Source organism: Pteronotus mesoamericanus, unplaced genomic scaffold (assembly GCF_021234165.1).
Source record: "Pteronotus mesoamericanus isolate MK-2021 breed Mesoamerican mustached bat unplaced genomic scaffold, CSHL_Meso_final contig_74, whole genome shotgun sequence".
Classification (NCBI taxonomy): Eukaryota; Metazoa; Chordata; class Mammalia; order Chiroptera; family Mormoopidae; genus Pteronotus; species Pteronotus mesoamericanus.
The window spans coordinates 14,369,270-14,395,932 of NW_026555247.1; the positions used below are offsets into that span (position 1 = coordinate 14,369,270).

General features: G+C 38.9%; 1 protein-coding gene across 1 annotated transcript in view; it reads right to left on the minus strand.

The window, feature by feature from the left end:
• The window catches only part of KLHL14 (kelch like family member 14), a 90,522-nt gene extending 64,352 nt beyond the window's left edge, over nucleotides 1–26,170 (minus strand). Inside the window, exon 1 of the mRNA XM_054583850.1 lies at nucleotides 25,224–26,170. Coding sequence (XP_054439825.1) covers nucleotides 25,224–26,170 — 947 coding nt within the window. The remainder of the gene's footprint in view (nucleotides 1–25,223) is intronic.
• Between the last annotated feature and the right edge of the window lie 493 nt (nucleotides 26,171–26,663).

The following is a 26,663-nucleotide window of genomic DNA, read 5'->3' on the forward strand; positions in this document are numbered from 1 at the left end:
CGTTCAGATTCAAGGACGCTTGGCAAAGTATGCCCTTGTGGAGAAGCACTGTTTGTTGGTTAAGAACCTAACATTGGGCGAGTTAACTTAGTACAGTTAATGGCATTTCCATGTGAAGGAAGGGAACAAGAGAATTCCTTTAATGAAACTCTGGTACCATTGACTGCATTGTATATGCCTCAGCAGGAAAAATACCTCTGAAGAAACTCCAATTAGGGACTCATAGATAAGAGAAGCCACACTTACAGAAGAATGCCTAATGTGGTATCAGCATGCAACGTTATTTTTGCCACAAACAAAAAACTCAGCTTCTCCACATTTAAAGTATTTTGGATTTGTACCCTTATAGACCAGTAGTTGGGAAATAAAAACAGGATTCAATAGCCAAGAGCTCCATATTTTGAGGCCTTCAGTGATTGGGGTGGTTTGTTGAGAGGGGTTAAGGAAACTCAGTGCAGCTGGTACCTCTCTTTTACTTTGAAGTGATACATACAAAATTGATGTTTCATATTGTCTTCTAAATGCATGGTTATAGAACAAATATAAGACTTTTTTTTTCTTTTTTTACTGTAGCTCTAGTGCAAATAATGAACCACTCTGTGAGCAGAAGAGAAGCCAAGATGAAAAAAACATTTTTTTTAGGTTGCCGTTAGTTACCATGTGTAGACAGAGCCGTTCACCTGGAAGTCAGGACTCTGCAGCTGTCACGACAGGACACATTAATGTACTGCCAGAATGCAGGTATGGACATATGGACCCATATTTGCTGATTAAACATAGAGGAAAGGACTCGTTAAAGTGGTGGTGTCACCAAAGCAATATAATTAAATCTTTACCATTTAAATACATATACTGCTTTTAAAATGTGGTACAGGAGTGACAATGGGAGGTAAAAATGCATGATTCAAATATGTCTGTAAGGTCATATTTGTAAGGTTTACTAATTGATAAAGCCAGTTTCCCTGGACCAATCACTGGTGATTTTCAACGTTGACCTAAATGGACCATCTCTGCAGATAGAAAGAGAATCTAGAGTCTTTGTCGTCTCTGCCCAAAGAGCCAGTCATTACCATCTGTCCCCTAAGAACTGGACTGAGACTATCAATACGTAAAGCCACTGAACAGCTGGCAAATGGTAACTTCTACCCCACCAACAATGACATGATTCAAAGGATTAGGTAGCATAGCAGCAATGAAAGCTCTACACAAACTGAGATAAATCTCTAAACCATCCAGGCCTCCTCAGGGATTGTGATGAGGAATTATGTGGAAGTAGAGAAAATACCATCTACCCTCATTGGCTGTGTGTTGTCTGTGAAGGAACAGTGCTTTGGGTTAATTATGTATGGACTTCTTAGTGAGGGAAGACACATTCTAAATATTTTGTGGGTTTTTTTATGTTATTATTCCTTCAATTTGTTATGGCATTTTACTTAGAGTATTTTGTTCTAAAGCTTGCTACACAACCTCCCTAAATAAAGTTTAAAACTCTGCTGCGTGAAGGTGAATCGCATAGAAACCAAAAACAGGATAACACATGTGAGAAGTAGCATAGCCCAGAAGGAAGAACACATCAAATAACAAAATGCATTTGAGTGTTTTTTTCACCTTTTTCTCTGTTGGCTCTCAAAACAGCCCTATGTATAGGTATAATAACTCCATTCTATGGAGAGGTGAGGCGGTTCCTATAGTCAAACAACGTGGCAGAAACTGTTCAGACACAAGTCTTCTATTTTTTCAGGCCAAGGTCTTTTTTAAATACAAATTTATTCTTTAATATTTATTTTACTATAACTTATAATTTAGACCCAGATGAACTGGGTTCTAGCATTAATTACTATGAAGTGAAAAGTTCTGTGTAAACTCTAAGATAAATTACTATTATTCAGTCTTTAGATATTGACAGTATAAAGAGGGCTTTATTTCAATATGCCAAATCCCATTAAATATCTGAAAAAGAAAAGTACAGATTTTCATGGAGATTCTTGCTGAGTTTATGAATACAAAAACAAGCTAATTAAGAAGACTTCACTACTCAGTTGTTATAATTATGTTCTTGGAAGATTATTACTTTATTTCATTGGCTACCTTTTGAGCCTTGTTATAAGAAAGTATATATTTGGACATTACATAAAACTATGAATGTTTCTGGATCCACAAAGGGACCTAATAAAGATTACTTTACATTTCTTAAGAACAAAACAAATGAAAAAAACCATCACATATTTTACTTTGATGTAAATGCAATGTCAACTATTCAATTACTCCTAGAAAGTAATACACGTGAATAATTCCTGTAGAGAAGTTTCCATTCCATTCTTTTTACAATGTGCAATTATAATAGTGACAATAATGACAGGTAATAATGATATGTATTAGATATTGAAAACTCTGATTATTATGCTATTTGTTAGATGTATGTGATTTTGAAAACACCATGAAAGAAGATACCTTGTGAACTAAAAAGTAAAATTAGGAGAATCAACATGCTAAAGTGGATTTCAATTATTCATTTCTAAATAATTCCAGCAGAGCCCTACAGGTTTAATTTTAGATTAGGAAAAATCTACAAACGTCGCACTACTGCAATAATTAGAGTTTCTTAATATGGCAACATGGTCTACTTGTTAGAAGCTCTTTACCTGGGGAAAAATTTAGTCAAAATTTGTATATTCTCTGCAGACATGTTAATATTTTAAAAATACTTCTTTTTACTCATCATCTTAACACCCCCCGACTAAAGTAATGTATTTAAAAAGCAGAATTAAGAGAAACTTAAACAAAACTGAGTATGTCATGATTAGTAATAATATTTGGATGCTTTTGATTTGAGTTCCTAGATTCTTGCATAGAAAAATATAAGGTTGAAAAGGAGATGGAATCCGAAGGTTTCCTTTGTTCCGTCTCAGTAATTGCCCAACATTTACCATGTGTCACATTTGTGTGTGTGCGCGCGTGTGCATGCGTGTGTGCCCATGCGCTTATGTACTCTGGTTCCCGGGATGAATGATTGAAGGATGACCTAAAACCTCCTGGTGTAAACAAATTTTTCATCATACTGGTTTTCTAAGTACAGTAAAGTTTCATTTATTTTTATTTCAGTGATTTGGAACTTTAATAATTGGGAAACAAGCCAGATAAAGTTTTTCTTTCCATGATACATAGTTTTCATTAGATTGAAAGGAAAGTTTTAGCCTGTTTAAGAAATCAGGTGGTCTGCTGGCAGTTTAGAGCTACCAATGTACATTTAGAACAAATTCACTTATAAATTATAAATAATTCTCTTTTATTTATTAAGAAAAATATTTTGTAATTTTCTAATCATCATTGAATCAGAGAGTTAGAAGAGAACTTTGAAGTAATCTAGTTCATTGATTTCCAAGTCTGGTAAATCAACAAGATTACTTAGGGAATTACAAAATTTAATTCTTAATATAAATTCTCAGGCCCCCATTCCCAGGGATTATGATTCAATGGGATGGGGCCTTGAAAAATCAATAGTCACATGGTCATCTAGTTGATTGTAACACACAGCCAGACTTGAGGCCACTGATGGTCTGGTTTTCTATATAATACAGAAATCTTTTTAGTAGTTTTTTCTTAAGTAATTATTGTTATCAGTTAAAAATTTATGATGAAATGGGCTTTAATTTTTCAAACCCACTGTATATTGTAGGAAGTTGTTGGACAGTTGAGTTAAATATATTTTTTTCTCCTATGCTGAGCTGAAAACCCATCTAAGACTCTAGAGAGAAAGAGCAAGTTCTCATCTCTGTGTCATGGCAGCTCTTCAAATACTGGAAGGTAGTTGCCATATGTCTTCTCTTCCCCATGTTGCAAATCCCCACTTCTTTCTGAAAACCTTTCCATTTTCCTTACCACACTGTCTACCTCCTTTGAATATCTCTACACTATCGTTGTCCCTTCTAAAAATGTGAAGGTCAGAATTGCACACAATATAGAAAAGGTAATGCGATATGACATATACTATTTTTCAAGGCTGCTAAAATCACAGTAGTCTTCTGGCAGCCACAGTGCCGTGCTGGGCTCCTGTCAGCCTCCAGCTCACCGCCATTTCTTTTTTTTAAGCCAAGCGTTTTCAAGCCAGGTTTTCCCTGTCCTCTACTGCTTCTAGTTAAACATTTCTGACACCATATGCATGACCATTTTTAATGTTTTGTATATTCACTACTGATTTAGACACTTTGTTTTGATTCATTTACTCTTTAACAATTACTGAATTCCTACTATGTTTCAGGTACTGTTTTAAGCACCAGAGGTGTAGGTGGGAACAAGAGGAATAAATTCCTTGTTCCTCATGGCACGCGCTTCCATGCTAGTGGGGAAATCTATTGAAAACATCATGGTTCTTGAAGCAGGACAACCTGGTTGTTAAGGGTGTAAGCCTTGTAGCTAACTTGAGACACCTGGCTTTGGCTTTTCCGAACTGAGTGACCTTGGGACAGCCTCTTTGTTCTCTGTCAGCTTATTTGTAAAATAGGGATAACAATAGACCTAAGGTATAGGTTTTGGGTTTTTTTTTTTAATTTTCAGGATTAAAAGAAATAATATATGTAAAGCATTTAAAACAGTGCTAAATAAATACTGCCATCCTCCTCATCCTTATCGCCATCATCAGTATTAGCTATACCTTTGCAACAACTTGCAGGTTTGACAAGTGGGGCCTTTGTCCCCACCCAAGTTTTATTACTTAAAAATAAGAGAGTTGCATTTCCATTGTTCAGCTATTTTAATTATCCTGAGTCTTTCCCTCTGAAATGATACTAAATCATTGAGATTTTTACTCTATAATTCATTCCCCATAGATGGTCTTTAGGAGAGTATGGGCTTTTTATTTTTTTATTTTTATTTATTTATTTTTTAAACATAAAGCTTTGATGAAAAAACTAAGCAGTTCTGAGGTGGCAAAGGAAACTAGAGTGAATAAATATCCCATTCTTCAATGGCCAAGTTAATATTAAGAGTCATTAAGACCTGGATTTAAATTCTCTTTCTACTACTTCATTTGTTTATATCCTTGGGCCGGTATTCAACTCCTTTAAACCTCAGTTGCCTCACCTGTAAAGTGGGGATGTTTTGAAGGTTAAGTGAAGTCATCTAAGTGTAATGAGAAAATAAATCTTTGCTACTTGTAAACAAAACCACCTTTTTCAACAAATAAAACCACATTGTGATACCTCTTTGCATAATGAGGGGAGATAAAAATTAATGCTCCCAACATAATCAAGCAGGGAGAGGCTGGAGAAGATTGGAATGTCATGACTCTTCCCTGTGACTTTCCAATTTCAGTGGACTTTACTAAACCTATGATGGCTCGATATTTTATACAAGCAGTGAGTGAATAATGGGCAACTTCACATCTGGTGATACAGCAGTGATGTATAGGGGTGATGTGGAGACAGGAAAAGCCAGGATGATGCAAACCCCCAGGGATTCACAGAAACAGGGATGGATTTTGGATTTCCTTAGGACATGGGGTTGTAGAGTTCTGTAACAATTTTATCATCTTTATCAGATTTGGGATATGGGTGCACATGGAAAATATTTATGGAGCTACCAGAATAATCAATTGACAAATGATAATCATGAACCTTACAAATCACTTATTTGAAAATCAATCCTTGGAATTTTGGCATAGTTTTTTGTGCTTAGAGGCCTTGCAAGTATCATAGGTTGTACCATTTATAAATAGCCAAAATACAGGGTGGAGCAAAAGTACACAAAACATAGAGTTTATTCTTGTATTATTATTTATTTATTGTATTATTTTCCATACAAACAACTGTAAACCTACTTTTGTCCCACCCTGTATTTAAGGCATAAACATGCCTCACAAACATTTAAAACCATTCGGCTTCCTACAGTGGTATTGATCCAGATCTCATTCATAAATTCTACTTATTCACTCCCTTGGCTGCCATCTCTCTCTGTTAGGGAAGTCATCAAAACTTACCATATCCGCGTCACCAAGTTTTATGGTAATCTTCACTCTTCTCCCATTTTTTTCTTTTTTTTCCTCTGTTTTTGCTGTACGTAATGTTTGCCAAGTCCCATGAATTCTAGAGCTGTGATGTGTCTTTGATCTACTGATCTCTCTTCATCCCCACCAAGCTTCTGCCAGCCCCATTCAACTGGGCCGGCTCTCCCTGAGCTGCTGTGGCGGTGCTCTCCTTGCCATCTGGACTCCTGCTCCCGTCTAATCTACCCAACATACTTCCTTTTTTTTTAAATAAATGAGATTTTTTTAAAAAAAATTAATTATTTATTTATTTGTTTGTTTTTATAGAGGGGAAGAAAGGAGAGAGGGAAACATCAATGTGTGGTTGCATTTCGAGCGCCCCCTGCTGGGGACCTGACCTACAAGGCAGGCATGTGCCTTACACTTGGGGATCGCACTAGCGACCCTTTGGTTCCCAGGCCGGTACCTAATCCACTGAGCCACACCAGCTAGAGCTAACATACTTTGGTGAATTTCAGCAAAACCAGAAATTAATGATCAACTCTAATCGCCTTTTCCAAAACTATTTAATAAGTTTCCTATATCCTACCATATATAAAATATACATTTCAACCTCCTTTGTCTCTCTGTCTCTGTCTCTCTCTTTGTCTCTTACAGGTAAATGCCTCGCTTGAGAAACTTTTCAGGGGTAAAAGTTTCTGAGTTAAGGTCTGAAAAAACTTGAAAGAGTAACTTCAGATGGAAACTGCTTAGACCATGGGGAAAACGTAAGCAGAAGACGTCCCAAGTGATCAGCCAGAAGGAGACTTTGATGAGCAGGTAGCCCTCCCTAAACTTCCAGCTAGAATGGTGCCCAGAAGTCCCCAGAGGAGAGCTGCTACCCTTTTCTTAAAATTTTCCAGAGAGGTGAACTCCCTTGAGAGCTGTTCCAGCTGATTTGCTGTTGTATTTAGGTTTCTTTATCATAGTTGTTCTTGGTAATTACACAGCAGCTTTCATGGGAAGAGCCTTTAAATAGACCTGATAATGCCTCTCTGAGGTAGGTAAACACAGAGTATCATTATCCCCATTTAACAGATGAAAGAATAGAGGAAAAAGGTCTTTGGCACCTTTTCCAGTGCATCAGAATGGGTTTTAGTTCCTTCATTTCACAGAGGAAATAGCCAGGGCTTTTCCACACAACCCTCCTGTGATTCTCAGGTGTGGCTGAAAATGCCTTAGTTTCCTTCTCCTGACATTGGAGCCGCCCCCATTCTCCCACCTGGGGTCTACTGCGCTGTGCCTAGAGAATGGTCAGTAATGTACATTATTTAGTTTTTCTAAAATGGAAGTAACTTTAGCATTTACTTATCATATTATAAAGGCAATGCGTGTTCACTTAGAAAAGTTCTGACTATACTTAAAAAACAATATAGTAGGTAGGCAGTAAATGTTTTTTGTATGGAGAAATGATAAATAAAAAAAATGAATTGGTGAAAAGAATCAAAGTCACTGGTAATCACAGGAACTACCCGTGAACATTCTAGATTCTTTATCATCCTTCTTTTTTCTCATCTGTTTTAAGGTCCAGTCAGCAAGTGTTTTGGTGGTGGTGTCAGAAGGCAAAAGAGAACAAGGAAAAGGCACATTTAAGAACTACAGGGTAGAAGATTCAGAAGGTAATAAATTGGGGAATGGACAATCTTATTGACTAATCCCCAAATCTAACCTGCTACCTTCACTCCATCCTCCCCCAAACCTCTTTGTCTCTTATCCCCACTCGAGCGTACCCGCGTAATGTCTTGCTGTTGCCACACCACCACATCCACCATTTTAATTCGGTATTTCTGGTTTTCTTTCTGTTTTTCAGGGTCAGTGCTGTCTGCTCGAATGGGAGCTACCCACAAGAGAGGGAGGTTTACCAAATTTCAGTTATTAGCATGATAGAGGATCTTCATTATATTTGCTATATCCACATATTATATTACTCATTTAATATTTTATTTAAAACTGCTCACTTAAGGAAATTATCAATCCCAGTCTTTCCTTGTGGTTCCTAATGCTGGCTGCTCCTTAGAGAACTTTTATAAAATATATCTAGGATGAGGATATCTCTTGGAGATTCTGATTTAATGATGTAAAACCCATCATTGGTGGGTTTTTTAAAGCTTTCTGCATGATTTCCATGTGGAGCCAATATTGAGAATCTTGTTCTAAGCAATTATATTTATGAATCACGGGCTTCATGGGTTAATTGAGTTTTATTTCTAACACGTGTTAAAATCTAATAATGCAGTAAAATATAGTAATACCTAACATATTAAAATAAATTTTTAAAAACATTTCCCATGTACCATCTGAAATTGTCTCAAAACCTACCAGTGGGAGGTAAACCATAGTTGAAGGCTCACTATAATACAATAAAAGAAACCAGGACTTTAAAATATGAACATCTAAAAACATAGTTAATTCCAACTCTGCCACTTACATGTTTGACTATGAGATCAACATCTTTAGTGACTGTAGCTTTGCACATTGTAATTGTAATTACCCATCTTCCCTCCCTTTCCCTCCTCACCCCACCCCTGTAGCACACCAGGTCTTCCACAGTTCCTCCCTGACATACACTAATATCACTGTGTCCTCCAGCATGTGGATGGAGCAGTTCACCTTCACTTTTGCCACATTCCTCTAGGCACCAAACCCACAGGCTGGCTAATGATGGCAGAGAAAGAATTGACAGAATAGACTTAAGTTTTTCATCTGAATCCATGAAATGTAATTTTTCTCAAGACTTAGACTATAAGTCTCAAGGACCAGAATGGGTCTGTCTTTATACTGTACAAAGCCCTTCACACTTCGTTCCTGGTCCTTTGCTTCACGAGAAACAATGCCTTCTGGCCAACTTCATACTCACTGCATTTTCCTCCTTCCCCACCTCCCAGGTTAAAATTTTCTTTAGTAACTGGAAGCAGTTGAATATCTTCTTTGCTTGGTTACCTATAATCCCTAATTCTAATACCTAGTGTTTAGTGCCTTTCCTCTGAAGAGCATAAATTGCAACGGAATAGCATCTCATTAATCCGCCCCACATCGCTGTGAGGAAGTTGTGTGGCAAACATTACCTCTTAGACTAATTCTCCTACAGGTGGGATGCTGGGTCTCCCTGCTCACTAGAACATAAGCTTGCTACCCAACCAGCTGGCAGGGACCATCAATGTTTGTGTGATAAGAGCAAGCACTTCTCCTTGTTCAAGAGAGAAGTGGTTCTGCGCAGCCTGTCACAAAGGAGCCATTCCAGCTCTGGGTAGCCTAGTGGCAAAAGGAGATAAAGCATTGCTCTCATGTTAGTGATGAACTCATAAGTAATGCCTGCACTTAAATTCCTAATAAAGCCCAATTATTAGACTCTGCTGCCTCCTGAGAACCAATCTCATTATTGAGACTGCTCTCTCTCTCTGCCTCCCATCTGGCCAGCTTTGTGAAGAGATGAGTGACTTCCTGACCTAAGGAAACTTTGATGCCTGCTGCACAAGAAAAAAATATGCAGAAAGACACAAGAATACAGAATAGTATTGCAAATTCAAGTTTAGGATATAACATCTACCTCCTCTCCCCCCAATTACTTGTCTCTGAGTGTCTAGGACATAACAGCAAAAATAAATATTTTAACAAAATCACATTCCAAAGAAAGAAGCTCAGCCATTCAGGATGGTGCTGAAGGGAAGCAAGGCCAGACCTCCCCTGATGATCTAGGGACTGATTTTGTCCATTACACTTACTTCTGGGAGAGATTTCTGGGGGGAAATGAGGAAGCTTGTTCGAAGGCACCAGGGCCAGCCTCCCACCAAGCAGGCTGTTTCCAGTTGGGGGGGAGGTGACTGCAGGAGTGGCCATGCAAGGACACGGTAAGGAAAGTTAGTCAGTAACCGAACAGATTACTCCAGGCTTCTCTCGGAATATTCATGGCAACAAATAGGTGTCTATCTTCCAAGAGAAGGGAGTTTCAGCTGATAGCTCCTAAATGGGTCAGAATTTGTTTTTAGGGGAAGAATAAGTCTATGAAATCTTCCTGGGGTTAAGATAACTGAAGAAGGTAACCCTTATTTTGGGGTAGATAAGCAAGCAGGGACTGAGGCAGGCCTGGGGTGAGTGTGTGCTGTGGAGACAATGAGGTGTGGCTTGTGGGATCCAGCTTAGAGACACCCTGCTGCTGTGAGTGAAATAGGAATCTCTCATCCTCCTCCTCCTTTCCTCTCCCTCCCCACAGGGAGCTAGTTCTTTCTGTTCTTTGCTGCTTCACCAACCCTGGAGGGGCTAACTAAGTAAACTTTAGTGCCAGCGCTCTGCAAGGTCTAGGATAACCTCCAATATCTATTCTCTCCAAAAGGACATGTGCAGAAGCCTCCAAGACCCACCCAATCAGCCAAACCATGACAAAATCCTTTTCAATTATTAGACCTTTGACAGGCAGAAACAAATTATTCTGGGGAAATTTACTGCATTTTCTGAAGCTGAATTGTGGACACTATACTGAATGGCTTGAATTATTCTGAGAGTTCTCTAGTGGACTAGATACCCAAATTTCACCATCTTCCGATAAATCCCTCGAGTCTGGTAATTCCCGTAACTTTCCCTCTGATTCATTTCTCTCTCTCTCTCTCTCTCTCTTTTTTTTATGTCAGTCAATCAGATTTATTTTAATTTTGCAAGAAATTATCTTCAAGCTTTTCTTTCAGTGGGTTACTCTCAGTATTTTTCTCCCATCTTCTATAGATATGTAGCAAATTGGAAAACAAGCGATTATTTGTTTAGTCACATGATTTTCAAAGTGTGGTTTAACTGAAAGAAAAAGAAACCAACAGAGACAAGAGGGAAGGAGGGATGGGGGGCAGGGGAAAAGGAAGGGAAGGGGAAAGTCAAGGAACATAGAGCAAGGACTCATGGACAAAACCAAAGGGGAAGGGTGAGGGAAGGAGGGAGAGAGGGAGGGAGGGTGCAAGGGAAAGTGGTGGGGGGTAGGTAGAGACAAATGTATTTGAAAAAATAAATTAGTTAAAAAAAAGAAAAAAAACAAATGTCCACTGCTTTGCCACAGCAAAAATGAATAAATACATAAATAAAAATAAAAACTACTGGTAACAAAACCTCCTGGGATATTGCTAAATAGGAAGGTTCCTGGGTCACAGTACAGATCAATTTATTTAGAAGCTCTGGTGTAGGCCTGGGAAAGGTATACTTTATTTTAAGAAAAAAAAAACAAAACAACAAACCTATGGTTGATTCTTAAAAGAACTACTGAGTGAGGCAAGATTTTCTGGGGTGGAGGAAAGAGGACCTGAATTTTTTTTCTCTTCTGGCTTTCTATTACTGGAAGAGCTATTAATATATTGCTCCTATATAACTTTGCCTGTATAAACCTAGTTGAAAAGTAACATTTCAGTTAGTTTCCCTAACTTATTTTCTAATTCCATATGTCCTATTTGACCCTTGTTATGAACTAAATTGTGTCTCCCCCTAATTCATATGTTGAAACCCTAACTCCATTACAAGGTAATTAAGGTTAAATGAGGTTATCAGGGTGGGGTCCAAATCCTTTAAGACTAGTGTCCTTGTGAGAAAAGGAAGTGGTCCCGGCCAGGTAGCTCAGTAGCTTAGAGCATCGTCATCCCAATGCCAAGGTTGAGGGTTCAATCCTGGATCAGGGCACATCCAAGAGTCAACCAATGAATGAATAAATGAGTGGAGCAACAAATAGATGTTTTCCCGTCTCTCCCTCCCTCTTTCTCCCTGCGCACAGAGAGGAAAGGCCATGTGAAGACGCAACAAGAAGGTGGCCACCTGCAAGCCAGGAAGAAAAACATCACTAGAAACCAACCCTGCTGGCACTTTGCTCTAGGAATTCTAGCCTCCAGAACTGTGACAAAACAAGCTTCTATTGTTTAAGCCACCCAGTCTGTGTTATACCTTTACAGCAGCTCAAGCAGACTTATATAGCCCTTCTTAACAAAACTGTCCAGCCAATAAGAACATAAGGCTGCAAAAAACCTATTAGCCTCACACCCACTTGTGGGAATTGACACTTGAGAAAAGTAGCCTTCTATGGTCAAAGTCACATGACTGCTTTGAGAAAGGGGCTTCCTAATTTTCACTCCACAATAGCTATACTTTATAACTATTATAGCTATAAAGGGTGGTCTACCAATTACCCCCTCTATGTGGAATTTGGAAATGAGGAGGCAGGCTCCTGATCTACTTCTGTTTGGTGTGCAGCTACTGTACACATGCAGTAAATGTTAATGGGTAACAATGTTCCAGTGGAGGAAGGGCTACTAGGAGGGGTAAACATAGATACAGCTAAATGGACAGAAGCATTTTGCATAAGCTTTTGTGGAAGACTTTAGTGTGTATAAAGCTATAGACATACATTTCCTTGTGCTTTCAGAAGTGTTCAATATTTCTTATGCTCTGAGACTCTAAAGTTTCCTTGCTGTAAAGAATGTGAAGCATTCTCCAGACACAGCTTTCTGAAGAGAGGCTCTTTCTAGGTCAAAAAGACTATTGTTTTCTGGAACTTGAGCTCTCAGTTTGATTAGGCTTATGGAAGGCTTAAGGGGCTCCTTCCAGTACAGGGGGTGCCTTTCCTTGGAATGGATTTCTACTTATACTATTTGCTGCTGGTTTAGTTGGCTGCTTCCTGACTCTGGAGAAATCACAAATCTTGAATTATTTGAGTGCATTTGAGTGATGTTTAATATTTGTGTTTTGCTTTGTCGGCTTTTCTCCCCCCAAATTTTGAATATAGGAATGAGTGACAGTTGAAGTTTGTTAGGCTTCCAGGGGTTCTGAAGTGACAGCCTAGAATGAGCTACCTTCTTTGTGTCAGCAAGACTTCTACTCACACACACACACACACACACACACACGCACACATGACTAACTTAGAGAGGTTATGTGCTTTCTTGGGATCTGCTGGTGGCACATACTAAACACTATAAAATCATCAGATATTTTGGTAACACTTTGACCCCTTGAATATGCAGATAACAAAATCTACTTTAAAATTTGTACCATCTTGCACTCAGATCTATGGCGGTGGCCTGAAGTCATCATTGTTATATAATAGAGAAGTAAATCTTTTAACAGAATGCAAGAATTTGATTGTTCAAAGAGATCCATAATCCAAATAGAAATAGTTCCATCCAGAAGCGTAAACATTAAGTTTAGAAAATGGTTTGCTTAGAAGAATAAACATTCTTCTGTATCCACACACTCAAAGCAAAAGTTAGTGAAGTTATAGAACCTAACTTACTAAGAGTAGTAATTTCTTATCAAGAGCTGCAGATATTTTTTTGTCCCTAAGGAGAATTGCAAGGAGACTGTGACAAAGGAAGATGAAGCTGGACAAGTTATGATCATGATTAGCTTTTCCATGTCAGAAACTGCCCAGGTGAGGTATGAAGTGGGGCCCTCAGCCGAATCCCAGCGATGACTGGAGGTCCTGGGCTGGGCTGCTTCCTGCTGGTCCCCACAAGGGACACTGTGCATTCTTTTACAACTGAGAGTGTCTGTCTTTAGGTTTGCTTTTTTTTTTTTTTTAAATTACATATTCTACTTATTCTGCAGTGATTCTTATGAGTTATCACTGTCTTGGCAGTCAAAGAGTTTTATCTCATTTCCCAGATATAATAGTTGTATAAACAGTTTGAATAAAAAATTCCTTATGTGCCTTTAGGAAAATTTAAGCAAATAACTTGAGTAATGGTTATTTTTTCTTTGAGTAAAAGATTTGCCAAACCAAATCCAGACTATCACTTAAGAATATAATGCCTAAGTCAGCATAAAACCCAAATAATCACACAAAGAAGAAAACAAATGGCACCAAAATCAACCACCAAACACCATGTTTTTAATAATAGGCATATGTACCATATAAAAGTACCCAGAGAATTTTCCAATGAACATCTACATGCATTTTCTTTTCATTTTTGTCAAATAGAACCGTTGATTCCTGTAGAAGGTGGCCCCAGCTGTGATTTAGGAACCATAGGAAACCTACTAAAAATACTTTAAAAACCTTCACCACTCAATTAAAAAAAGACCCCCCCCAAAAAACCCAATGGAAAAAAGCCAAAGAATTTGAATAGACACTTTTTCTAAATACATACATACATACATACATACATACAAGTGGCCAATAAGCACATGAAGAAATGCTCACCATCATTCGTCATTAGTGAAATGCAAATCAAGTGAGATAAAACTTCATATCCATTCGAATAGCTAGAGTCAAAAAGACTGATAATAACAGTTGGCAAGGATGTGGAGAAATCAGAACCTTTATATACTACTGGTGAGAATTCATAATGGTACAGCTGCTTTGGAAAATAATCCTCAAAAGCTTAAACATTTATTCATTGTTAACTAAACACTGCATGACACAGCAGTTCCACTTCTAGGTATATGCCCAAGAGAAATGAAAATATATGCCCACACAAAAACTTGCACACGAAAGTTCATAGCAGCATTATTCATAATAGCGAAAAGTGGAAACAGCCGAAATGTCCAACAACTGCTGAATAAAGAAAATGTGGTATGTCCATATAATTGAATACTATTGAGCCATAAAAAAGAATGAAGTACTGCATGCTGCAACATGGATGAACTTTAAAAACATTAAACTATATGAAAGAACTCAGTCAAAATACCACATATTGTATGCTTCCATTTATATGAAATTTCCAGAATAAGCAAATCTATGGATCTATGGAGGCAGAAAGTAGATTAGTGGTTGCCAAGGGCTGTGGGTGTTTGGGTGGGGAAAACAGAGGCTGATTACTAACAGGTACAGGATCTTTTGGGAGGTGATAAAAATGGTCTGAAATTAATTGTGGTGATGGCTGCACAACTCTGTGAATATAATAAAACCATTAGATTATACACTTTAAATGAGTGCATTGAATGGAATGTAAATTACATCTCCATACAGTGTTTAGTATGAATCCACCATGGTTTTTCTAACTTTTCCATTTGCTGACATGGGTAAATCAAGAGGATGGTCAGGTCAAAGGTGGATAAAATGGTCACTGTCAGCAGAAACATTATGCCTATTAGATCAGCACTTGGGGCTCAGGCTGTGGGAATCCAGCTCTAGAATGAACATAATGTATGGAATTAGGAGTCCTAACGAATGAATAGAAACGGAAGTAGCCCTGGATAGTGTGGCTCAGTGGATTGAGTGCCAGCCTGGGATCCAAAGGGTAGCTGGTTTGATTCCCAGTGAGGGCTCATGCCTGGGTTGCAGGCCAGGTACCCAGCTGGGGGCATGAGAGAGACAACAGCACTTTGCTATTTCTTTCTCTTTCTCCTTCCCTCCTCCTCTCTCTAAAAATACATACATAAAATCTTTTTAAAAAGGCAATTATATATAAATAGAACCATTCCTATAAAAATAAAAACTATTAGGTTTTCACATCCAGGCACTATGTTGTGTTACACACATAGCCTTCCAAAGTTCAGAACTGCCTTAATGAGGTGGCTATTATTATGTACATTTTATAGATAAGTAGTCTGAAAATAGATTAAATAAATTACCAAAGGAAAGCCAGCTTTTAAGTGGTCAAGGTGGGCTTTGACCTGCATCTGTCTGACTGTTAGGTCTGAATTACTATGCAACAGAACTGTTCAAGATATTTGCATTATAACATAACCTTTTTATTTGTACCTCCTATTATGCCATATTTTCTTTCTCATTCAAGTATCTGTATCTATATCTGTATCTCAGTCTATATTTATATCTATATCTATATCTTTACTTTGTAGTGCCTGCCTACAAACATCATTTTGGAGCGAACACTTGTGAAAACCTTAAGACAGGTAGGTTACAGGAACTGCCACTGACAATAGTGGTACAGTTGTCATAGTAACCAATCCACCAAATTGGTCTGCAATACGAGGCACACACTTCTGCCTCTCTAATACACCGATATTGGCTGGATCTGTCGTCGTATCAATGAGCCCTTGTTAATGCACATGAGGCAGAAAGAGCTGAGGTCCTAGTGTGAATTTTTAAAGTGTCGAAATTTTTTCTTCAAAGTTTCCCTTTCTGACTCACACAGAGTATACATTCCCTCTCCTAATCTCTTCCATTTACCTATGATGTCTGGTGTGGTTGGTTTTGAAGGGTGCTAAAAATCATGGCCAGACAGTGGTCTGCTGCTTTGTTCTAAGCAGGATTTATAAATACGACCATTTTCTTTTTGGGCAAAAAATTGACCTCCCCAACCCAATAATTCCTCGCTCAGTGCCAGATTGTGAAATTGATGACTGTCCCACCCCTATCCTCACATACAAAACAGACCTATATCTGATAAAAACACAGCTGAGAAGTCACTGTACAGAACATTTAAAGGTGGAACCCAACAATATGCATGTTGACTGTGGATACACACAGATACATATCCATCTATCCACATTTTTCAACAAGGCCTCTACATTTTAAAGGACTCTTTCTTCTTTAATATTGGTGCTTTCTCTCTTTCTCCTCTTCTCCATTTCACTGGCCTCGTCTGTCTTCAGAGGCACCTGAAGGCACATAAGGCAGGGAAGTGAAACCGACTGTAATTCTTCAGTTCACTTCTCTGCAGCCTCCAGTGAGCCAGTCTCCATACGGTGGCCCAGCTGAGCTGAGGACGTTCAGAGTCCCTGGGCAGGGGCGCTTTACCAGCCCGCTCGCTCGCAGGTGCCTTGGGAGCAGAGACCCGGGCACACGTATGAGGGGGGCTCTGGGAGCAGCGGAAAAGGAAACCTCTAAGCTTGAGTTAATGAGATTAAAAAGAAGAGGGACTCTCTTGTATGAAAGGAGGAATTGGAAGACTTTAAGAGCTAAAAAGACCATCCTTTTCCTTTTAAAGAATTAAATATAAATTGCAGACAGTAATGAGAAATTCTAATTTTCCCACTTCCTTCGGATGCCCTTGTGTTCACCTTTGGGATCCCTTCAACCTCATTTTCCTGGTTTTATGAATTCTGTGCTATCAGTGGAATTACAGCTATGTTCAAAATTTTTCTTGATAGGAAAACATGTATTCAGGTCCATTTTGCTTAATGTATCTTTTAAACTAAATAACACATTAATTTTAAAGAGCATTTTCTTTTTATGTAGATTTTTTTCTTATCTCAGCTGATTGTTACCAAAATGCCAGTGAGTAGAACTATTATTATTTCACCCATTTTGCTGATGTAGGGCTCAGCCAAAATGGAGGAAGAACATACATTTAGGTTTATGATTTTGAAGGCAGCAGTAGTTCCAGCATAGTATTGCTTGTTTTCTCAGTTCAAGTAAAACAATGTGGTAAATTTTGCACTAAGGAATTCATCCATGGAATGTATAATGCTTTGCAGCACTTACAACGTACTCGATGATTTGGACACCACTTCCTGCTCAACCTCTAACCACATGCTCCTCCTTTTAGTTCCTGGAAGGCACCAAACTCTTTTCTGCCTAGATGCTCTTGCACGTTCTGGTCTCTCAGCTTGTGCCTTCCCCAGCTGCATACGCTGTCTTCCCCCTAGGCCCATTACTTGGATATCTCATCTTTCAATGCTCATCTTAACCTCTTCCTTAGGGAAAGTCTTCTTTGTCCACTCTGACAAGCGCTCTGTGATACTGTCTTCCAGAACATTGCATGTTTCCAATCTATAGCATGTGTTACTACTATGGTTAATCTGTGTAATTATTTACCCTTTTTCCTCACAGTGTAAAGTACAGGAAGCCAGGAATGTGTCTGTCTTATTCAACTCTCTATGTAAGAACCTAGCACAGGGCTTGGAGCATTATACATGCTCAATACCAATTTGGGGGCTATTCTATACCAGAACTTCTTGTTAGTGGTAATTTGCAATACATCATCCCAAGATCCAACTGTGGGCATGACACGGTCATGGGCACAGGTTTAGAAAAGCTGCCCAAAGTTGTGAAGGTTTCCTTTTTCTCAGTTCTGCCCTCAGTTCCACTGACACTGGGAATTGAGGTGATTTTACAAAGAATACTGTAATATTTTCATTTCCTCTTGTTGGCATAGCAGGCTGTCCCCTTTGAACCCTGACACTTCTGAAAATACTGCATTCAGCCCAAGAACAAAGAGCTTTCTATTAAAATCTTGATTAACTCATATTACAAATACATAATTATTGAACTGAATCAAATTACAGGAATGAAGTTACCATGATTGACCTTTTTTTCTTTCGGAAGCATTTTTTTTTTCTTTTTAAAAGGACTGTGTTTTCTTTTTAATGGAACTCCATGTTTAACTCTGTAAATTATGTAACCTGGTTATATAGTGATTTAAATGCTTCTAAATTTGTAATTATTTGTCCAACATATATTGAATGCCTGCTCTCCACGTTCGAGAATTTCTTTGCCCATCCTTATCTAACTGCTGGTTTTTTAAATTTCTTTTTCAGATGGCTTATCTCTTAGTAATTCCTTTGAATTCCCATATTTTATTGCCTTTTCCTAACTGCCTGTTTTTCTTTTCATTGTCCTGTGATTTATTTTCTTTCTTCACATAATGAATAGTTGCTATTTTCATTTCTCTACTATTGCAGATTTACTCTAGTACCTTTCTGCTTCTAATGTTGCAAATAGTACTAACCCTATTTGCATTAATATTAATTCTGATATTCATAGTAAAATGGACATATTCACTGTGTCATCTATGTTACAACTGAGAGTCCTTTCCCTGGTTCACTCACTCTCCTGCCCCCCATCATAACAGTGTTCGTTTGGTTTTTGTTTGTTTGTTTGTTTGTTTTACAGTGGTCATCAGTAACTCATGCATCATGAATTATCTTGGAAGTTAATGGAAAGGACATGACAATAAGTATATTTGCTGAAATTCTAAATAAATAACAGAAGGCATAAACATTTATGGCACAACAGTGGTTAAAATGGCTTTCGTAAAACAAAATAGAAACAGAATAAATTTCCAGTTAATCTTGTTTTATATTATTAAAATATACAGGCATTTTGGTAATTCTAGCTGCTACCTGTTGTATTCTTCCCCTGTAAACATCACTCACACAAATAGCTTTCTACTGTCCTCACAGAAACGAAGTTGATCTCATTCTAGAACTCCAGTGCACAGAAATCTAGGGGTGGAGGGAAGAATTTTTTGGGTTAAATTGAAGTTTCAAGGCATTGTTTTGCTTTGTTTTATTTTCATAATCATTTTTTTCTGGTTAAATTGAAAGTTCTTATTTTTATTGACTTATTTAAAATAAATGGGCCCAGTCTATTTTTTAGTAGGTCAGTATCATAGGGACAAAACTCAGCAACCTCGTTATTTAACCCCTTAATCTCAGAACTAATAACTAATTATGGTAGGCCAGTGTGAAAGAATTTTGGCTTTCCTTTCACATTAAACTGAGCCATATCCTAGAGTGTTGACCTCAATTGTATTTAAGACAAATACCAATTGATACTGAACTCACATTTTTGGATCAAGATCAGGAAGTGAGTTAAGGGCTTTGATTACAGATATTCAGAGCAGTTACTGCCTAGCGGGAGAGAGAAACAGACAGGCCAAACCCACCGTAGCATGAGTGCCCTTCCAGAGTTACCCATTTTGGACAAAGCAGGGAGTTTCTATAGACATACTGTACTCATCCAGCTCATTCGCTTAGAGGTCAGCAGTGCTGACTACACATGCCCTTGGATCAAAGCAGCTGGAAATAGAGGTTGGCATTTAGAAAAATAATTGTTCACATGTTCATTTATATGCCTAGATTAGTTTGCTGAATATATGCATGTCAAAGAAAGCAGTATGTTAAATGGACCAGACTACTCTATTTCCAGCTAGAAATTGTTAAAATACCATGGACATAATATTTAACCCTCTTCTGAATAATGACCAATCTATTGTGCTTGGTTCTATATCCAAGTATTTATATGCTTGAAAAAATAAGCAACTCATTCACTGTTTTAATTAACCACTATTTATCTCCCTGAATTACTATTTAAATTCTTAAGTCTTATGGGAAGTTGAAATTCTAAGTTGGCATGGTAAAATTATTTAGGCTTGAATTCTCTCAAATGTTGGGAAAAAGATCATTGGGACTCTTTCCACTAGAAAAAGGACAAAAGTTTGTGTCCATTTTGTTTAGTGATGGCTCCCAAGTGCCAAGAATAGGGGTTAGCAAACTTGGAAAAAATGGAAAAAAATCTAGCCTGCCTCTTGTTTTTATGCAGCCCACATAGACAGGATGGTTTTTACCTTCTTAAAGGGTTGAAAACAAATCAAAAGGAGGATAATATTTCATGACATGTGAAACTTAAATGAAATTTTGTGTACACAAATGACATGTCACCCACCCATGCCCATTCATTAATGTATTTCCAGGGCTGTTTTTGTGATACAAGGGAAGGGTAATTACAACAGAGATCATGTGACAACCATCTTCCCCGACCCCTCAAGACAAAAATAATTACTATTTGGCCTTTTACAGGGAAAAAAAAATATCAGTCCCAGGCCTAGAACAATACCTTTCTTCTTTTAACTTCTTTTAAAACCAGATACATTAATATTTAACCCTCACAAATTTCTTTTTAAAAGGAAAGGCTTAAGTCTATATATAATGCTAAGAACAATCACCAGTTTATATCCCAGCATAGAGAGACTCATAGTGAGAAGCAGAACACCATGGATGAGAGCAGAGACTCAGGAGCCACACTCCCTGGACTCAGACTTTGGCTCCACTACTTAGCAGCTGTGCAATTATTGGCAAATGCTTAACTCCCCTGTGCATCCATCTTCCCATCTATAGAATGAAGCTTATGATGGTACCCATCACTTAGAGCTATTATGAGCATTAAATGAATTAACATGTAAAATGCTTAGAACATCACCTGGTACGAAGTACAGCAGTTCTAAATAAAGTAACAATTTTTTACTGTATTTTTATGTTAAGAAAATTGAGATACTTATAAATTAGCTAAGATAACAAGTAAACCTCAACATGTTCCTAAACATGGGAAAAAATATAAGCAAAATTATAGTGTGAACATGTCCACTTTTGTCAATATGTCCTCTAAGCCAGTACAATGTATTAATATCTACTCTAATTGCTTTTTGATTGTAGGATATAACTATTTGTCTCCCAGACCTGTAGTATATGAGGTAATTTTGTAATCAATGGTCCTGTTTTATATAATAAACTAATTGTATTCTGAATGGTTGAGTAAATTCTGATACAAAATCTAACTACCTAACAACTTCTAATCTGAGGGTATCAAATTGGTATAAAGCAAAGTGAAGCCAAGTAACACTTTAGAGAATGCATAGATACAACATTAGTTTGTTTTGTTAAGGTCGTTGTTTAGTTCTTAGAAAGAGAGCCAACAAAAAATATTGTATTACATTTAGAGCAACACTTTCTAAACACCCAAAACAAAAATAAAACTGTGTGTTAGAAAATCTAATGGCTTTTTAATAATTGCAGGTCATTTTAGCAAATAGATAATTAGTAATCCCGATATTTAAATAGATTTTTACATGAATTTATGTAAAATCTTTAAATAGGCTATGTTTTGTAGAGAGTGAAATCTTTATGAAGTAGTCTTCTACTTTCTATAAAATAAAATATCTTGAATACTATATACTAATACAGAACTCTACATGGGACTGTAACAGCTGGTGGTTAAATGTTTTAAAAAATGTAATCATTCTCATGAATGCATTTCTACTACAGGTGTTTCCCTGGAGGAGGTTCAATGGATTTTTGTCATGTACAATAGTAACGTAGATTGAGAAGGATATTGGTGAAATGCAATGCTGAGGCTTTTTTATTTTATAATCGTAATTCCTTCAGCTTTCAATAAGCATTTATTTAACTGGTAAATTGTGTGAGATGCAATGAAAGTGTAAGAGAGAAGTTAATTAGTCCAGTCCTATTTGACTTTTTGGTGACAATTACTAAATTATGCATTAAAATGAGAAAAATACAAAAATCAAAAAGAAACTTTGGGTTATTTTAGATAAACTTAGACTATTAAGTTTTCTGATGTTTACTTCTTAATGTTCTAAACATTGCATGTCATATCCCTTTATTAAATTAAATTTTCATACTTTAGATATTCTTAATAATGACTTTTCCAAAACTTTTTCAAGAACTTATCTCTTAAGTTTTGTATTTCTTGCAATAAAACAAAACAATAATAACAAAGAAATATGACTTCAAAATATGTTAATTTTTGTCTACTCAAGTCTTGTTTTAAATTAGTTATGTATAGATCTGAATATATGAAAATAAGTCTCCTATTTTTAATTTATTATCCTAATGCCTAGTTTGTTAAAATAAAATATGAATCTGAGCATAAATGACATACTTAGAAAAAATGAAGCAACTAGAGCAAAAATTAAAAATTAGCATTTATAAAGTCTTTATGCTTGGGTAGTTTTATCTTTCTGGACTTAACAAAAATTTAAAATTAATAATATTTATAAACAAGTTTAAATTTCATTATATATAGATAATTTCTATATATAGTTTTTCTATAGATTTTCTATAGATAACATTCTTAACAAGTAAATTTTCTTTGAAGTTATTCTATTTGTTCATATGTTGCTCTTATTTCAACTGATTGGTCGATTTTAATTTTCCAACACCTTCTCTAAATTTGAGGAACTTTTTTATATTTAGACTTTAAGAACTACAGGTGGAGAAAAAGTAATAAATACAACAAATACCCTTCCACTCAATTGCCTTCAATAAAAGTGGTGCAATTGCAAAAACAATTGTTTAACACATTTACCTCTCTGTTGAATCACATGTAAGGCTGGAAGAATATTTCTACATTATGCTGATACTATAAAAAATAGTCTGATATAAAGCTATTGATTGCCACATTAAAGTTAAGAACTTGATGATTATTCTTGCATTCTTTCTATGAATTAACATTAGAATAATGTTATTAGTCACTAAAAATTAAATTGCTATAGTTATCAATATTGTAACAAAACCTAAACTATGTTAATTTGAGATCAACAATAGGTTCACTGAACTAGTTTTTGTATCTTCTGCTTTTAAAGGAAAATACGGTTTCTTCCTATGCAGAAGTATCAGTTTCTTGCAGCAACCATGACACTTGTAAGCATTCAGTGGTCAGACACCACTACATATCCTTCAAATGATATGGCCCAGTGAAGGTGTCGTCACAGGGCCAGGCAGCTTGGTATCTCAGCCACCCACCAGGACACAGCCAGCAGGCCCCAGCTGGTGTGCTGAAGCCAGACTAAGGTGGGGAACAGATTTTACATTTTGAAAGTCAATTCTTGTAACATTGAACCCTAAGACATACTTATTTGATACAAGTACATGGAGGGCTTCAGAAATTATTTATTGGATCAAATTTATAATGCTCTTTTCCAAAAATTACTCTTAAAACAAGTTAAACCTTAATTTTATCATCCTTCTGGGCTTCTGAATTTATACTAGATAATACATATTTTTAAAAATATGAATAAATGTACATCCAGGACTACAACTATGTTGTCTGAATCTTCAGTATGTATTTCAGTGCTAACTTAAGTATACTGGTAGGTCATTTAGAAGTTTTAAAGGTTAAATAACAGAATATTAATCACCAATGCCCACTGTGTAGTGATATTTGCCAATCACACTAAGCTTACCATTTTTATCTTTAGACAAATGAAAAACCTTATAAAATAAGTATACATTCCACAATCTTGTTCTCACGTGGACTCTACTCACTATTCAAGCACACAGAGGTTTGGATTCTTGCTTGTACTGTTGTCTTACTGTCATCTTTTGACACCGCAATATATTAGCTCATCTCTCACAAATACTAGAAAAAATCAACTTACAAGGTTCCTAATCAAGGTTTCCCATGCCTCCTGTGGGCCTCACCTGAATACCAGCACTGCCTAAGCAGCTATAGAGAATATCTTCCATTTCTTGAAAGTTTAATCACCTATGTCTAGTGGAAACAGCACGATGGAAAAAATAAACATTTAGTTCCACAAGGCTGCACAAGGTGGATGCAATCCTTGACACATCTTTCTGAATGGGAAGATCCATCATGGATTTTTAAACCCTGTACCTTCTAATAAAACACTTCAGTGTATTAGGCTGAGGTAGCCTGACTGGCCTCTGCAATCATAATGTTTCGTCATGAGAAATGGAAAAGATACTGCTTCTCTTTTCTAAAGAGAGAAAATAATTCTATTCTGGGGCTCATTGAAAAGAGTTTTAAAATTGGAGCCAGCAGAACACTATGGTCAAATCCTACAGCATTTTTTTTTTTTTAAATCTCAGCAGCATGTTAAAAAGGCATCCTTTCTCTCTCCCCTTTGACATGAAATCCTATTTGCAATACACACAAGGGACAGATTCCAAATAACAAAAACTCTCCAACTTCTTTGTGACTTCTGAGCAGGCAGACAGACCTAAGAAACTAGATGATGCCCCTCCTCATTTTCAACCTGCTCCCTTTGAGATGAGCCAGAAAGTGTGATTCACCCTGGCACCCTGAAACCTCTTGCTTTGCTCTCCTTTGAAAGTGAAAAGAAAAGGCTTTCCATGAGATAGAAAAGTTTGCCAGGGCATGTGATGCCAGAATTTCCAGTAGAGATACCAGTAGACAACGCATTTTGGAGCTCTAACTCCAAAGGGAGCAAACCCCATGCACTAAAAAAAAAAGCAAAAACAAACAAAAACCAAAAACCAAAACAAAACCAGAAAACATGTTGAGCTTCTGACAGAAAGAATGAAAGCTTTCTCCTCTGAGCACGCCAGGCGCTTCTGCTGGCCCAAAGCAGGAAAAGGGGTGAAGGGAGGTGGGAACTTCTCAAGGCAGAGTTCACTTCCTTAAGCAAGCTCATTTTGGTTTGGAGGGAGGACTGGACACAGATGATTCCAAGGCTGCACTTCTAACTGCCCTGGCCTTTGGCCCCACTTGTCTGTCAATTTCTGTCCACAAGTCCCACATTTCCCGCTCTGGGGATACTGAGAATGTGGGCTTCCCAGTGCTTAGGGATACTATTATGTACCAGTTCTCTGTTGACCTTTCAGGGACTAAGATATCAACTTTCCCCACGCAGTGTGAATTGTTTGTTTACGTTTGTTTCCAGCCTGCCTAAGCCTCCGGCCCAGCCCACCCCTCTTCCCCGTCTCTCCTACCCCTTCCCCTCCCTCCGGCCTCTCCCCCACCTCCACCCCAGCTCTCCTCTTTGTTGTCTCTTACCTGCTGGCCAGGCTCTGCCTGCAGTGCTGCCTGAAGGGCATCAGGTGGTAGTTCATGGCGTCCAGCAGCAGCTTCTGGCAGACCGGGTCGGTGCGCATGAAATCTACTGACTGGACCCGCTCCACCAGCTCCGGGGCAGGGATGAGCGCGAAGCGGAGGCGCTTCATGAGGTCGGGCGCGTACTGCATGCGGGTCTCGCGGTCGTGCTCCAGCCACAGCACGGACATCTGGAAGAGCGCCAGCTCCGACTCCACGGGGGGCGGCAGCGAGTCCAGCAGGGCGCGCATCTCCTCGAAGTTGAGCAGCAGCACATCCTCCACCAGGTACTTGTTGGCCAGCTTCTTGGTCTCCTCCAGGCCGTGCAGCGCTGCGATCTTGCACACCTGCTTGTAGTTCTGCACCGAGATCTGGTCGTTGAGGAACTGCACGCAGAGCTTGGTGACCTGGGGGATGTGCAAGATCTTGCTGACCGACAGCACCTCCTCCACCGTGTCCAGGGAGAGGGTCACGTTGGCCGTGTAGAGGTACTCGAGCACCAGGCGCAGCCCAATGGACGAGCAGCCCTGCAGCACCAGGTTGTTGATGGCCCGGGGGCTGGTCAGCAGCTTGTCGTCGGGGGAGGAGGAAGGAGTCCCGGGCTCCTCCTGTGGCGGCGGCTGCTGTTGCTGTGGCGGCTGCTGCTGCGGCTGCGGCTGCTGGTCCTTGGGGGCTCCCAGGCCGTCCTGGCCGCCGACCCCTCCCCCGAGAGGGGGGTGGCTGGAGAAGAGCGATCGGAAGTACTGCGAGCAGGAGGCCAGGACGGCCTTGTGGCAGTGGAACTGCTGGCCCTGGGCCGTCAGGGTCACGTCGCAAAACAGCTGCTTCCTCCAAAGCAGATTGAGGCCGTGCAGCAGGTTGTCGCTGTGACTGGGGTCGAAGGTGGATGTCCTGTCCCCGGATCTGGACATGGCGAGCTGACTCGGCGCACCTGGCTTTAAACCCTCCTCCAGCCTGGCAGACAGGGGTGGGGGATGGGAGGGAGAGGATAAGGGTAGTGGAGGGGGGGGTGTGGCCGGGGTGGGGAAGGGTGTGAAGGGGAGGGGAGGGCGAAGAACAACAGTCAGTGCTCGGCTAGGCTCCCGCCCAGCGCGCCTCCGGACCCCGACCCTAGGGGGAAGGTCTGAAGGCGCTGGATCCGTGAGCGCCACCAGAAGGGCCCTGCCTGGGGTCCCGGCGCCCGTTCTGCTCTCTGCTACTCCTCTCGCCACCGCCCACACACTTCGTCCCTCACTTTCCTAAAACCGCCCCGGCTTGGCTCTTGGCAGCGACAGCGGCGGCCGCAGCGACGGCAAAGTGGCAGCTGAGGCCGAGACGCCTCGTGGGCTCGTGTCCATGCCGGGCCTGAGGAAGGGAAAGGCCGGGAAGTGGGGAGCCGGGGGTGCCCAGAGAGTGCAGAGACGA